The following is a 16,910-nucleotide window of genomic DNA, read 5'->3' as shown; positions in this document are numbered from 1 at the left end:
TTTTTCTTTTTTTTTTTTTTTGAGACGGAGTCTTGCTCTGTCACCCAGGCTAGAGTGCTGTGGTACGATCTCGGCTCACTGCAACCTCCGCCTCCAGGGTTTGAGTGATTCTCCTGTTTCAGCCTCCCAAGTAGCTGGGATTACAGGCATGCACCACCATGCTGGCAAATTTTTGTATTATTAGTAGAGACAGGGTTTCACCATGCCGGCCAGGCTGATCTTGAACTCCCAGCCTCAGGAGATCCTCCCACCTTGGCCTCCCAAAGTGCTGGGATTACAGGCATGAGTCACCGCGCCCAGCCGATAGAGCATTTCTTAATTGTGTTTTATAATTTTTTTATTGTAGAATTAATATATGCCTATTATTTTTTAAATTCCAGTACTTTATACATATATTTCACTCTTAGGGCCACCACTGTTAAGAGTTTGTCTATTCTTTCAGTGTCCTCCCCTGATCAATACTGATGAACTTTGAGAAGAGTACTGGTGGAGTTTTAAATTTTCAAATAATGTTGATTTGCCTTCCTGAAAGGTTGGGCCATTTATTCTGCCAGTAGTCACATTGTATTATAATCCTTCATTTACTCATCTGTCTCCCATTATACTGGGAGCCTTTGTTCTGTCCAAATTGGGCACTTTGTTTCCTAAACATAGTAATTTAGCAAATTAAAAGATAGAATGCATGCTACAAGTAAGCCTGAACCAAGACTATTTCCCTTCATACCCATCCCTTTATTTTATGACTGCCATGTCTCTTTCTTCTCAGCACTTAAAACACGTAAGTGAGTGATACTTCCCAGTGGTTATGAATAAGACCTTTTCAGTGAGACAGATCTGTGTTTGAATCCTGGATTTGTGCTTACAATCTGTTCAGGCAAACTGCATAACCTTTCCAATCCTCAGTGTCTTCTCTTAAAACAAGTATATATTAATACCTGGCTTATAAGATGTTATGTAGTAATATTTTATAAAGTATTTAGCTCTATGTTTGGTGCAGTGTAAGCCTTCAATAATTGAGTCATGTTAATGAGCATGACAGTTACTTGCCTTCCATTGTAGTTTTTTATGTGTCTTATTTCCTGTTGTCAGCTCTTAGAAGGTGCTACTGCTTATTTTCTTGCTTTGTTTGGTACACAACACATAATAAGAAACCTACCAAATAATAGATGAATAAAATAGATGTTTTATACACAAATAATAGAGCATTGTCTTCTGGGTCTTATTCTTGCTGTCCAGTAGCTCACTCTAATTGAGATCAGCACGTAAATAGGAAGCATCACATAAGTGAAAAAATACACAGGTTGAGTATCCCTTATCCAGCATACTTCGGACTGGAAGTGTTTTGGATTTTGGATTTTTTTTTTTTTTTTTTTTGAAATATCTGCATTACTGGCTGAGCATCCCAAATCTGAAATCCAAAATGCTCCAATAAGCATTTTTTTTGAGGCACTCAAAAAGTTTTTGGATTTCGAAACATTGCAGATTTTCAGATTTGAGAATGTTCTTCCTGTACCATCTGCTAGTGGTTTTTTTTTTTTCCATTTGTGACAAATTATTTCAGTCTCTTAATTGATAGTGCCTCCTGCCTTAAAACCTGAAACAAATTGCAAGGTGTAAGGACTTTATTGATGATACGAGCTAATAATGGTGGGCGGATAGGGAGAGTTTATGAGTGTCAATGTTATGAAGAGACTGAAAGGTTTAAAACTTTCTTAAGAGTTTTTAATTTAGGAATTTCATAGCACTTTTTATTTGTGTATTAACTGTTATTCTGTCTCAAAAAAATAAATTATTTATGGGTATTGGGGAATTTTGGAGGGGCTAAATGGAAATAACCTTTTTTCTTTTAACTGAAAACTAATGCACTATTTTAAAATTCAAACAGCACAAAAACTAAAGAATAAAGCAGAAAGTCTAATTCACTTGTTCTCCCAAGGGAATAAAAACACTGTGAAAGTTTGAAATGATAGAAATCACTTTAAACAAAAATTGAAACTTTTTCTTTTACAAAAATGAGTTCATATGCTATATCAGTATTTTATGTAGCTCTACATGATCATTTACAATATTTTTAATTTGCAAAATAGAAAAATTTGTTCTAGATTATAAAAGTAACCATTTTTTGTAAAATACTCAAGCATTATAGAATTAAATCAGGTATAAAGTGGAAAACTGACTGTAATCCTTCTTTGCAGATTTGTGGGGTTTTTTTGGTTTGTTTGTTTGAGGTGGAGTCTCGCCCTGTCACTCAGGCTGGCGTGCAGTGAGGTGATCTCGGCTCATTGGAACCTCCTCCTCCTGGGTTGAAGTGATTCTCGTGCCTCAGCCTCCCAAGTAGCTGGGATTACAGGCACCTGCCACCACATCCAGCTAATTTTTGTATTTCTAGTAGAGATGGGGTTTTTTGTTTGTTTGTTTGTTTGTTTTTTGAGTCAGGGTCTTGTTCTGTCACCCAGGCTGGAGTGCAGTGGTGTGATCTCTGCAACCTCCGCCTCCTGGTGTCCAGAGATTCTCATGCCTCAGCCTCCCAATTAGCTAATACTACAGGCAGGCGCCACCATGCCCAGCTGATTTTTGTAGTTTTAATAGAGATGAGGGTCTCACCATGTTGGCCAGGGTGGTCTCAAACTCCTGACCTCAGGTGATCTGCCTGCCTCCCAAAGTGCTGGGATTACAGGCTTCAGTCACCATGCCCGGCCTCAGATTTGTTTTTATGGGGAAGTTGAGGGTCAGTATGAGTGTATATGTGTGTTTGAACTAAAATTTTTATAATAATCTGTATTATTTTAAAACCTGGACTTGTCTTTATCTTTTGGACATCTTTTCATGTCTGTGCGTGTAGTATTGCTGCATCATTGTTTTTTAATGGTTTCATAGTATTTAATAGTATGGCTATATTTATTTACTTATATTTTTCCCATTTGTGTAAAGTTCAGGTTTATCCATTGTTGCTTTAATTTGTGTTTCACTCATTGGTTAGATTAAACTTCTTTTCCTGATATGTTAACTATTTTGAACTTCTTTTGTATATTGTTTGTTCTTGTCCTGTTTGCATTTTTGTTAAAAAAGAACAAATAATTTTCTCCAAGTCTGTTTGCATTTCAATTTTTTGAGGGGAAGAGAGGCATTACAAATAATGATCATTATGTCATTTTCTTTCAGATGTTTGAATCTCATTTCTTGTTGTTTCTCCTTGCAATACCAGTAGGTTCTCTAGTACTTCAGGGATTCATACAATGAAGAATTTTTGAAAGAGTGGAAATTCAAGTTCTAGATGAATTATTTTGACTTTAGGGTTTTACATAAAATGTCATCAGAAAATAAATGACAAAGTTTTAAAAAGCAGATTAAAAGTAATTATTTTCTCATCCAAGTTTTCTGTTTGTCACCAGGAGATGCTGAATTTTATTAGAACTTTTTCTAGAATTTCTTCCCTTCAAAATATAATTGTGTTATTTAGTGTATATGCAGAGAGGTTCATTATACTATTCACTCTGCTTTTGTGTTTGTTGGAAATTTTCTGTGTAATAAAATAAATTTTAATGTAGTTGATCCTCATTATTCATGGATTGTGTATTCACAAATTCACCTACTGGCTAAAATGTATTTATAACCCCCGTGTGAACACTTGTGGCACTTTTGTGGTCATTCTCGGTCATGCCAGACCTGTATGTGTGCAGAGTGGCAGAATATTTGCATCATCCAGTACACACATTCCCAATTAAAGTCAAACACAGTAATGCTCTGCCTTCTTGTTTCAGCTCTCATACTGTAAACAAGCGTCCCTTTCACAGTCTGTTTAATGCCACATTTATGCCTTTTAAAAAAGACTTTTAAAAAATTTATGTGGGTACATAGTAGGTGTATATATTTATGAAATACATGAAATATTTTGAAACAGGCATGCAATGTGTAATAATCACATCATAGAAAATCGGGTATTCATCCCCTCAAGCATTTATTCTTTGTGTTACATACAATCCAGTTATATTCTTTTAGTTATTTTTATTTTTTAAATTTTATTTTTTTGGGACAAGGTCTGGCTCTATGGCCCAGGCAGGAGTCCAGCTGTGTGATCTCCACTCACTGCACCTCCGACTCCCAGGCTCAAGCCATCCTCCCACAGCCTCCTGAGTAGCTGGGACTACAGGCACATGTTACCATGCCTGGCTAATTTTTTTTTTTTTTGTAAAGATGGGGTTTTGCCATGTTGCCCAGGCTGGTCTGAAACTCATGAGCTCAAGCAATCCATCCACCTCGGCCTCCCAAACTGCTTGGATTACAACTATGAGCCACCACAACAGTCAGTCATTCTTTTAGTTATTTTTGAATGTACAATTATTAATGGCCATAGTCCCCCTGTTCTGCTATCAAATACTAGGTCTTATCCTTTTTTTTTTTTTTTTGGTACCCATTAATATCCCCAGGACCCCCCACCTTCAACCCCTATTACCCTTCCCAGCCTCTGGTAGCTATCTTTCTGTTCTCTATCTCCATGAGTTCAATTGTTTTGATTTTTAGATCCCACAAGTAAGTGAGAATATGTGATTTTGGTCTTTCTGTGCCTGGCTTATTTCGCTTAAAATGACCTCTAGTTCCATCCATGTTGTTGCAGATGTTAGGATCTCATTCTTTTTTATGGCTGAATAGTACTCCATTTTGTATATGTACCACATTTTCTTTATCCATTCATCTGTTGATGGATACTTAGGTTGCTTCCAAATCTTGGCTGTTGTGAATGGTGCTGCAGTAAACATGAGAGTGCAGATATCTCTTCGATACACTGATTTCCTTTCTTTTGGGTATGTACCCAACAGTGCGATTGCTGGATCATGTGGTAACTCTATTTTTAGTTTTTTGAGGAACCTCCAAACTGTTCTACGTAGTGATTGTACTAATTTACATTTCCGCCAGCAGTGTACCAGGGTTCTCCTTCCTCCACATCCTCACCAGCATTTGTTTGACTTTTTGATGTAAGCCTTTTTAACTAGAGGGAGATGATACCTCGTTGTAGTTTTGATTTGCATTCCTCTGAAGATCAGTGGTGATGAGCACTTTTTCAGATGCCTGTTTGCCATTTGTATGTCTTCTTTTGAGAAATGTCTAAATCTTTTGCCCATTTTAAAATTGTATTAGTTTTTTTTCCTATAGAGTTGCTTGAGCACCTTATGTATGCTAGTTAGTAATTCCTCATCAGATGGGTAGTTTGTAAATACTTTCTCCCATTCTGTGGGTTGTCTCTTCACTTTGTTGATTGTTACCTTTATTGTGCAGAAGCTTTTTAACTTGATGTGATCCCATTTGTCCATTTCTACTTCGGTTACCTGTGCTTGTGGAGTATTACTCAAGAAATTTTTGCCCAGACCAGTGTCCTAGAGAGTTTCCCCAATGTTTTGTTGTAGTAGTTTTATAGTTTGAAGTCTTAGATTTAAGTCTTCAATTCATTGTGATTTGATTTTTATATAAGGTAAGAGATGGGATCAAGTTTTAGTCTTTTGTATGTGGATATCCAGTTTTCCCAGTTTTCTCTTCCGTTTATTGAAAAGACTGTATTTTCCCCAATGTGTGTTATTGATACCTTTGTCAAAAATGAGTTTACTGTAGATGTGTGGATCTGCTTCTGAACTCTCTGTTCTGTTCCACTGATCTGTGTGTCTGTTTTTTTGCCAGTACCATGTTGTTTTTGGTTACTATAGCTCTGTAGTATAATTTGAAGTTAAGTAGTGTGCCTCCAGTTTTATTATTTTTGCTCAGCATAGTTTTGGCTATTCTAGGTCTTTTGTGATTCCATGTAAATTTTAGGATTTTATTTTTCTATTTCTGTGGAGAATGTCTTTGGCATTTTGATGGGGATTGCACTGAATATGTAGATTACTTTTAGTCGTATGGACATTTTTAACAATATTGATTCTTTCAATCCATGAACATGGAATATCTTTCCATTTTTTGTGTTTCTTCTTCAATTTTTTTCAATAGTGTTCTATAGTTTTTAGAGATCTTTCACTTCTTTGGTTAATTCCTAGGTATTTAATTTTATTTGTGGCTATTGTATATGGACTTTTTAAAATTTCTTTCTGACATTGTTCACAATTGGCATATAGAAATGCTACTGACATTTATATGTTGATTTTGTATCCTTCAACTTTACTGATTACTGAATTTATCAGTTTTGATAGGTTTTGCTGGAGTCTTTAGGTTTTTCCAAATATAAGATCATATCATCTACAAAAAAGGATAATTTTACTTCTTCCTTTCCAATTTGGATACCCGTTGTTTCTTTCTCTTATCTGATTGCTCTAAGATTTCTAGTCCTATGTTGAATAACAGTGGTGAAAGTGGACATCCTTGTCGTGTTCCAGATTTAAGAGAAAAGGATTTTAGTTTTTCCCCATTCAGCACAATACTAGCTGTGTGCCTGTCTTATATGGCTTTTATTATGTTGAGGTATGTTCCTTCTATGCCCAGTTTTTTGGGAGTTTTTATCATGAAGGGATTTGAACTTTTTCAGCTGCTTTTTTAGCATCAGTTGGAAATGATCATATGGTTTTTGTCCTTCATCCTGTTGATATGATGTATTACACTGATTGATTTGTATATGTTGAACGTCCTTACATCCCTGAGATAAATCCCATTGGTCATGATGAATGATCTTTTTAATGTATTGTTGAATTTGGTTTTGCTAGTATTTTGTTGAGGATTTTCGCATCAGTATTTATCAGAGATAGTGGTCTGTAGTTTTCTTTTTCTGATGTGTTTTTGGTTTTGGTGCCAGGGTATTAGTTAAGCAGTATTTTCTCTTCCTGTGTTTTTTGGAACAGTTTGAGTAGGATTGGTGTGAGTCCTTTAAATGTTTAGTAGAATTCAGCAGTAAAACCATCAGGTCCTGGGCTTTTCTTTATTGGGAGACTTTTTATTACAGCTTCAATCTTGTTATTTTTTACTGGTCTGCTCAGGTTTTGGATTTCTTCATGGTTCAATCTGGGTAGGTTGTATGTATCTAGAAATGTCCATTTCTTCTAGATTTTCCGACTTAATTGGCATATAGTTGCTCATAGTAGCCAGTGGTTATTCACAAGTGTGATTGTAGTGCACTGCAGCCTCCAACTCTTGGCCTCATACAATCCTTCCATCTCACCCTCCCAAGTAGCTGGGACTATAGTCATGCACCACTGTGCCCAGCTTGCTTTTGCCTTTTAAAATGGCCCACAAGTATGGTTCTCAAATGTTTCTAAAGTTACAAGCACAAGAAGACTGTGCTGTTCTCTTAAGGAGAAAATACCTGTGTTTAGATATGCTTTGTTTAGGAATGAATTATAGTGCCCTTGGCTATGAGTTGTGTTAATGACTCAACAATACATATTAAGGTATCTTGAAACAGAAACACACAAAAAAAGGTTATGTGTTAATCAGTTGGCAAAAATATTGTGACCATAAGCATGAAGAAACCTAACCCTAAACTTCCCTCAGGAGCAATGATTCAGTATGCCCTAATTCAGTATTGTGGCAGCTCTGTAGAACGTAACTTCTATAAATAACGAGAATCAACTTTATGTAATTGTAGTGATTTACAATAATGTATTTTATAATGTTGAACCATTTTTATTTGGCAAAGGTGCGAGTGATTTTTTTTTTAGTATAGTGCTTGTGTAACTTACTTTTTGTGGAATTTTGCATCTATAATCTGATTTTCATGATTTTTAACTGGAAAATCCTATTTTTAAGTTACAATACTTATGTAAGTTACTCAAATAATACATTAATACTTTCACATGAATCTTTAAAAGAATACAGAAATAATGATACTCCCTTTTTTCTACTATACTACCTATCCTCTGCCCCAGCCTTTTCTATTCATTCTTTTTTTTATTATTCATTTTTAGTTTGTTCAGTATCTTTCCAAATCTTTGTAATGCGTGTGTGCACGCATACATACACACACACACAGTTTGTTTTATTTTGGGTGTATGTTTAATATGCCTTGTTATACTTTACGTATTATTTTTCAACTTTTAAAAATAATTAACAGTGTTTCTTGGAAACCCTTCCATGATAAGTAGTTACAGATCTACACGAGGTAGTATTTCTCCAAGATGGGTATGTAGAAATGAAATTGCTGGGCTAAAGGGCATGCATATGCATTTTTAAAATTTCTAATACTAGATCATCCTCCGAAGAGGTTGTATTCAAATATATTCTCACAGGTATGTCACAGTACCACTTTCTCCACATCCTTGCTGCCATGGTTTCATTATTTTTCCCCTGCAAAACTCTTACTGAAACTTAATGCCAGTCAGACATGGTGGCTCACATGTGTAATCCCAGCACCTTTAGAGGCTGAGGCAGGCAGATCACTTGAACCCAGGAGTTCAAGACCAGCCTGGCCAACATGGGGAAACCCCATCTCTGCTAAAAATAGAAAAAATGCCTGGACATCATGGCGCATGCCTGTAATCCCAGCTACCCGGGAAGCTGAGGCATGAGAATCACTTGAACCCGGGAGGCAAAGATTGCAGTGAGCTGAGATTGCACCACTGCGCTCCAGCCTGGACGACAGAGTGAGGCTCTCTGTCTCAAAGAAAAAAAAAGCTTAATCCCCAGTGTGGCATTGTTGAAAGGGGAGGCCTTTAAGAGGTGATTAGGTCATGAGGGCTCTCGCCCCCATGAATGGATTATCACAGGAGTGGCATTAGTGACTTTAAAAGGAGACCTAAACTAGCATACTCAGCTTCTCACCTTGATGCCCTCTGCCACCTTAGGACTCTGCAGAGTCCCCACCAGCAAGAAGGCACTTACAAGTTGTGTCCCTTCAACTTTGGACTTCCCAGCCTCCAGAACTTTTTTTTTTTTTTTTTTTTTTGAGGCGGAGTATCGCTCTGTCGCCCGGACTGGAGTGCAGTGGCCGGATCTCAGCTCACTGCAAGCTCCGTCTCCCGGGTTTACGCCATTCTCCTGCCTCAGCCTCCCGAGTAGCTGGGATGACAGGCGCCCGCCACGTCGCCCGGCTAGTTTTTTGTATTTTTTTTAGTAGAGACGGGGTTTCGCCGTGTTAGCCAGGATGGTCTCGATCTCCTGACCTCGTGATCCGCCCGTCTCGGCATCCCAAAGTGCTGGGATTACAGGCTTGAGCCACCGCGCCCGGCCAGCCTCCAGAACTTTAAAAAAATAAGTTTGTTTCCATATAAATTACCCAAGTTCAGATATTCTGTTATAAGCAACAGAAAATGTACTGAGACACTTGTCAGTAGTGATTGTGTTTTTTATTTCTGCCAATGTAGATTATCTTTATTTGGATTTTTTGAAACAGAGACTTGCTGTTGCCCAGGCTGGAGTGCAGTGGTGTGACATCAGCTTACTGCAACCTCTACCTGCTGGGTTCAAGCGATTCTCTTGCCTTAGCCTCCCAAGTAGACTACAGGTATGCGCCACCACATCCAGCTAATTTTTATATTTTTAGTAGTGTCGGGGTTTCACCATGTTGGCCATGCTGGTCTTGAACTCCTGACCTCAGGTGATCCACCCACCTTGGCCTCCCAAAGTGCTGGGATTACAGATGTGAGCCACTGCCCCTGGCCATAGATTGTCTTTAAGAATAAAATCTTGTGCTCTGGATTTGCAAAAACCCGATTGCTAGTACCCTCTTCTTCCTATACCTTATGTACGAAAAATCGTATCAATAAATATGACTTACTTGGGATCGTTTGTGTGCTTTAACCCCAGGAGTAATAACATTAAAGCTGGGCTTGAAGGAGCAACTCATAGTGGCAATTTCCAGTAGAGCAAAGCCCTGAGAAACTATGAATAAGGAAATGGAAGTGTCAAAATCCTAGTGTCAAGAGTATGACAATTAGAATCCTATAAATGCAAAAATAAGAGTCTCTTCATATTAAAAAAAGAAAAAGAAAAAAAAGCCTGTATATTTTTTCCTTAAGGGCAGCGTTTCAGACATTTTTTAAAATAGAAATCGGATTTCTTATAGTAGATTTATATATAACATCCCTAAAGTGAAGTGTTTTAAATAGGAGCAATGATAAATTTCTTACCCTAATGATATGCTTAAAATTAATGTCTTTCAAGCGTGAAACATATGAGCTTAAGTCTGCATATTGAAAGAGTAATTGGAATGTCTGTCGTTCCTTTCAAGTTTTACACATACCATGTGGAAGGCACCGGCGCAAGATAATTATTTTGACACTATTCTTGCTAAAAACTTACACTTCCAAAATAACTTCAACTTAAATCTATGCAGGAACATTTCAGGGGAAATAATAAGTGGAAAATACTTTAGAATGTTTAGATCTTTGTTGTTTTAATCCCTAATTGATTAATACAAATGATGAAGGAAAATATTAATGTTGGATATCAGGAAGTTAAGGTACATTATCTAAATAATGAATCCGGGGGCTTAGCAAGCTGAAAGTCAGCAATCAAAATGCAGCACAAAGTTTTAAGTGTTAAGAATTTAAATTTAAAATATCAAAAGATAGACCAGGCCTGTGATCCCAACACTTTGGGAGGCTGAGGCAGGTGGATCACTTGAAGTCAGGAGTTCGAGACCAGCCTCGCCAACATGGCGAAACTCCATCTCTATTTAAAAAATTAAAAATTAGTTAGGCATGGTGGTGCATGCTTGTAATCCCACCTACTCAGGAGACTGAGGCAGGAGAATCCCTTGAACCCAGGAGGCAGAGGTTGCAGTGAGCTGAGATCGTGCCATTACTTTCCAGCCTGGACAACAGAGCAAGACTCTTGTCTCAACAAAACAAAAACAAATAAAATATCAAAAGATAGTTTATTCAGCTGTTTTGAACACTGACTTTTCTATAAACTGTCTTTTGTGTTGGAAAGTTCCAAGAAGAAAGATGAATAATATTTAGCAGTTGATTAACCTGCCCTCTAAAGTTCATGTACCAGCTTTTGAAGTGAGAACTTTTTACTAAACCGAGGAATTATGTATTTGCTTCTTAAAATAAAAAGTAATGTATGGGTATGGTAAAAATAAAAATTCCAATAGTAGAAAAAGATATGGAAGTAGAGGTCTCACAATTCTGTCTCCTCCATCTCACAACAGTCTCTTCCCTGCAAAATAGCCACTGTTTTTTCTTGTGTGTTCTTGCAGGAAAAAAATAGATACATTTACAGACATGACCATATTTTTTGTTTTTTTAATTTGCACAAAAAGGAACATGTACACACTGCTCCTATGTATCTCTCAGCATGTGGAATGTAGTGGCTTGTAAAACAAGGAACTAAGGTAATCATGCAGTACAGTGTGTCACCAGCTAGAGCCAAAGAAAGAACAATTTTGTTTCCTAATACATGACAAGAACTTGGTCTCAAAAGTGCTTCATAGAGAAGTAGTCTGAGTGGACAGTTCTATTTACCAGGAAGCCAGTACTGATTGTTTTCTTGAGTCCTTTAAAAATCATTTTAAGTGGACCATTAAGGTTCTTGTATTTGAAAGTGCTTTGAACATAGAAAGCTTGGGGACCATAGCATTAGTCACAAGTAGTTCCATTTCAATTTCCTTAACATATATTCCAAGAAATGTATTTATTGAGTCAAAGATAATGTTTTTAAGTGTTTTAATGCTTATTGCCAAGTTGTTCTCCAGAAGCATTACACAAGTTTACCCTGCCTTCGGCAAGTTATAAAGGAACAGTTTTACCGTTCTAATTCTCCCAAGCATTGAGTAATATTCGATTTTATATTTTGTATTTTTTTAATCTTTGCTCATTTGAGAGGTAATCTGTTGTTGTTTGCTTCAACTTGCATTACTTTCATTACCAGTAACATTTTTTCCTTATGCTGTATTTACTTACTATGGTTTTCTTCTTTTTCCTTCAGATTATCTGTTTTGGTCTATTGTCTGTTTATCTATTGGGATCTCAGTGTTCTTTTCTCAGAAATCTTTAAGATCTTTATGTATTAAAAAGATTAACTTATATAGGTTATACGTCATTCAGCACTTATTTTTTCTCAGTGTTATTTTTCCTTTGATTTATTTTTGTATATAGATGTTCTTTCATTCTTAAACTTAGGAAGTTCTCCCTTCCTCCATGTTATAGTTTAATATTCAGTTCCATTTTTTACTCAGTTTTTGTATTTGTTAGGGTGTTTATTTAAATTTTGTAATCTCGTGAATTCTGTTTAGAATTAGGATCTCCTTTATCTAATGGGGTCTATTATCAGTTTTTTCTTATGTTCTATTGATCTGGTTGTTTTTTGTACTGGCACACTTTTACATACTATATAGGTTTTTATAAAATAGTATCCTCATAGACTGGTCTCTCTACTTCATTCCTTTCCTCCCCCATCTGTTGCCTTTTTTTAATAAGAAAAAAATAATTTTTAGAATTAAATCTAATAAGCACAGTAAACATTTAAAGGGTATAATGAACATTCTTCACTTCACTTTTTTTTTTTTTTTTGGAGATGGAGTCTTGCTCTGTCACCCAGGCTGGAGTGCAGTGACACAATCTCAGCTCATTGCAACCTCCATCTCCTGGGTTCAAGCAATTCTCCAGCCTCAACCTCCCAAGTAGCTGGGATTGCAGTCACCTGCCACCATGCCCGACTAATTTTTGTATTTTTAGTAGAGATGGGGTTTCACCACATTACCACATTGGCTAACCTAGTCTCGAACTCCTGACCTCAAGTGATCTGCCCACCTTGGCCTCCCAAAGTGCTGAGATTACAGGCATGAGCCACTGTGACTGGCCTTCACTTAGAACCATTGATTTCATTTCTATTCTCTAGCAGGCGTACAAATCTTAGGAGGTACATTTGCTCCTATATTTAGCTGCCTAAAACTTCCCAGGTTCTACTTCCTGCTTGTGTTTAATTTTGAACTTGGCCAAAGTTCCTTTGCAGCCCTTCCCTTTCTTCTATACCTACCTCTGAGTGTATAGTTCTCTTAAAAATTTTATATTCTGATTACAAAAGTAGTTCATATTTATTGTAGAAAGTTCAGAAAATACAGAAAAATACAGGGACAGAACAGTTTCCTATAATTTCACCATTCATTGGTAGCCACATTTTGGTGGTTTTTTTCCCTATATGATCAATCTTATACTTCTTACATAAACAAAATTGGGATTACACATTACATATGGTTTTATCACTGTTTCCTCATGTAATAGTCTATCATGATTTTCTAACAAATATTTATGTTTGTGTTCCCAGCGCCCTGTGTAGTTTTTGTATATACAAAACTACATCCAGCTGCGAAACAGGAGTGATAATCAATCATCAAATAAGTAGTCAGTGGTAGTGGTGTTACTAATAATAATCTTTAAGGCCGGGTGTGGTGGCTCACACCTATAATTCCAACACTTTGGGAGACCAAGGTGGGTGGATCACCTGAGGTCAGGAGTTCGAGACCAGCCTGACTAATATGGTGAAACCCCATCTCTACTAAAAATAAAAAATTAGCCAGGTGTGGTGGCGGGCACTTGTAGTCCCAACTACTCAGGAGGCTGAGACAGGAGAATTGCTTGAACCCAGGAGGTGGAGGTTGCAGTGAGCTCATGCCTGTAATCCCAGCACTTTGGGAGGCTGAGGCAGGTGGATCACCTAAGGTCAGGAGTTCAAGACCAGCCTTGTCAACCTGGTGAAACCACATCTCTACTAAAAATACAAAAATTAGCCAGGCCTGGTGGTGCGTGCCTATATAATCCCAGCTACTCAGGAGGCTGAGGCAAGAGAATCGCTGGAACCCGGGAGGCAGAAGTTGCAGTGAGCTGAGATTGCGCCATTGCATTCCAGCCTGGGCAACAAGAGCGAAACTCCATCTCAAAAAAAAAAAAAAGTCATTAATAGTTAACATTAATTGGGTTCCATCTCAACTTTAAACATCTTATAAAATCCTCATGATTATGGGAGAAAACCCCATGACTATTACCATCTCCATTTTCCAGATGAAGAACTGAGATATAAAGTGGTTTAATAATTTTCCCACAGGCCCCTTCATAGGAAGTGATAGGATATGATACCAGACCTTTTGATTTCAAAGCCTTTTGGTTTTTTTTCTACCAGACATTTAACACTAATTGTTACCCCCTAGTGCTGACCCATAGTCTTTTCCTGTGCTCACCCTTTGTAAGTCCTTTAAAGTTCTCCATTCTTTCTCCAGGGTCTTTGTGTAGCCCTGAAATTCATCACTGGATGGCTTTGTGAGGCAGCTAGGTCGGTGCTGCTTCTGTCTGCACTGTTAGAGTACACTCTGACTAAATTATGGCTTAGCCTAGCACTGTCGTATGCACATTATCTTCCATTTCACAGTAACATACTTTTCTAAGTGGGGTAACGTGTGGCTGTGATTTCAATAGTAGTTCCTAGGAAAATGTTATTTTTATTCATCTGCAAGTTTCTCTGTGGTAGTAACTTTTGTCCATCCAGTATTTTTTAATTCTTTTGAATTTGTTTCATTAATACAACTTTGTTTTTTAGGATTTTACTTTGTGACTGGATCATCCTCCAAAGGAAAAAGGAAAATTAAGAGTGTTTTTTAGTGGTTAAAAACCTACCAGTCATATATGACTCCAAAGTAAATAGATTATGTCTGTGTTGATACTTTGTTTGCAACCTGTCTTTTTTAACTTGCGATTGCTGTCTGATTTGCATTTCAAAATACTGTATGTTGAAAGTAGTAACTGTAAGACTGCTTGTATTTTTGCTTTCCTTTTTCTTTTTTTTTTTTTTTTTTTGTTAAGGCCCATTCTAAATGTAAAAGATAATGCTCAGTTTAAAAAACAAAATCTTCTTTTGATGTTTTACAAGACAATCTGATGTGAGAAGTGGTCTTGGAGAGATTAACTCCTTTTTTATGAGGAAGTAATTTCCCAGAATTTGATCAGAGACTTAAGAAGGGTCTGCTTTGGAGGAAAAGGGATGTCACAAGGAAACATAATAAATGATATATACTATGAATAATGTTTTTCAGAAGGTTAAGAATAAGGAGTGACAGTTCTTTATAAAAGGAGGAGGAATAAAGAGGCCCAGGATATGTAAAAATAAAACTGGTTATAGGGCTTGAAGAAAATGATCTTTTATAGACAATGTAAGTTATTTGGAGTAACAAAAAAAAGTGTGAGGCTCTTATAAAATATGAAGGACTAGGAAGACGATAAAGGAAAAATGAAGAACGTAGAACATGAAAGGTACTAGCCTGTCAATTTAAATGCTGTTTAAAATGCACTTTGGTAGGAAGAAACTCTGTAGATGGACCGCCCCCATAGAGTGTTTGTGTCCTTGTTTTTAAGCACTGTGTTAGCACTTTCATGGTTGCAGTATTGAGACTTCCATAGTAGTACAGTGCCTTTGCATGTAGAATATACTAATTATTGAATGAACGTTGAAAGTGATCTCAAGTTACTTGAAATTTGTTTAATAAATCAATGCAATGACAAAATAATTTTCTTGATTTAGAAGTTTTTTTGAAATTGGTGATTTGCCTGTGTTCTTATAACAAGTTAAAAGCATTTCTTGTTACTCATCATAGGAACTTGAGTTTCTTTAAGGATTGTTAGTTGAGTGTGAGTATTTTGGCTTGGAAGCCGAATGGATAGGATACACATGTGTGTGTGCCTGATGAGTGTAGTACATTTTGGCCTAGTTTTAAAGTAAAGAGCATTTTCCTTCTTTGTAAAACCTGAAGTTGTGTGTCCTTAATACATTTGTGTTCTTTCTGTCTTTTTTAGGGAAACAGTGCTTCTTAGTCCTACGTCAGCAGCAGTTTAATGTCCAGGCTCTTGTGGCGGTGGGAGACCATGCAAGCAAGCAGATGGTTAAATTTGCTGCCAAGTAAGTAAGCAATTATATCCTGTTGTCAGAATAAACAATGGTGGGAACCAAGACTCCCAGGGGTTTGGACCATTTTCATACATTAACATCAATGCTTCGTTTGTTTAAAAATGTAGTTATTTAAATTGTCAGTTCAGTGTTGCTGAATACATTAAACTTACAAAAGAGAAAATATGGAGCACAGGCTTGAAATTCATTTGGAACTGCTGAAGCAGCACTCTCTACAGACAAGTCACATTTACTTTCAAGTAGGGTAACAAAAAGCCTGGCAGCCTCAACATAGCAGAGCAACTTTATTTTGTTGTGTTTATTGAACTTCATTTCCTCCCTCGTTCCCTCCCTCCCTGCCTCCCCCAGTTTGAGATTTGCATATTGAGCAACAAGTTTTCTAACCAAAAAATAAAAGTATATAAAATAAAAGAATGTAGTTTGGCAAATGATTTCCTCCAGAAGGAAGTAAAACAAATGTGTTACAACTTTTAGCTTTGACACCAAAAGGGTTTAGGAGAAAAAAGGTAAAACTTACTTTTTCCTCCTGTAAAAGTCTGAGCTATCTGGCCCAGAGTTCCCGTAGAAGCAGCACATTGTTTTGTTCAGCTTACAGGAGGCGGATATAGAGATAGAAGTGTGGTTGTGCGTGCAGTGGCTCTAAGGTGATGAGAGCTGTTTTACTTGGTAATGATGATGTGGCTAATTTTGTTTCATGTTTTTTTCAATTTCATCAGAATTTTATTTCCATGATAATGATCTCAGAAAACATGGGAAAATGTATGGTCTTTATGTTTTAAGTAATAAAGTAATTTTATAGGTGTAAGTTTTTTTAACAGAAAGAATTCAATCAGAGTAAATGATATATTTTTTCTATTTTTTTTTTTAAATCTTTGCTCTTTAGATGCATGCTTTCTAAGATGAGTTAATACAGATGGAATTATGAATTTTAGAATTGGAAAGAAACTTAAAAATTATCTAATTCAATATCCTAATTTAGCTTTTAGCCCTCCCTTGACCCTCTAGCACAATGTTACACATATAAAAGATGCTGAGCAGCTGGTTTTGATTTAGGTATTTATCAAAATCAGTTTCATTACATCATAGTAATACCTGCACTC

At 36.7% G+C, this 16,910-nt stretch overlaps 1 protein-coding gene across 1 annotated transcript in view; it reads left to right on the top strand.

Moving 5' to 3' along the window:
- The window catches only part of DARS1 (aspartyl-tRNA synthetase 1), an 82,403-nt gene that overhangs the window by 7,648 nt on the left and 57,845 nt on the right, over positions 1–16,910 (top strand). The window contains exon 4 of the mRNA XM_023193747.1: positions 15,699–15,801. Coding sequence (XP_023049515.1) covers positions 15,699–15,801 — 103 coding nt within the window. The remainder of the gene's footprint in view (positions 1–15,698; positions 15,802–16,910) is intronic.

This window comes from Piliocolobus tephrosceles, chromosome 11, assembly GCF_002776525.5.
Source record: "Piliocolobus tephrosceles isolate RC106 chromosome 11, ASM277652v3, whole genome shotgun sequence".
Lineage (NCBI taxonomy): Eukaryota > Metazoa > Chordata > Mammalia > Primates > Cercopithecidae > Piliocolobus > Piliocolobus tephrosceles.
This window is presented reverse-complemented; position numbering and strand designations above follow the sequence as displayed.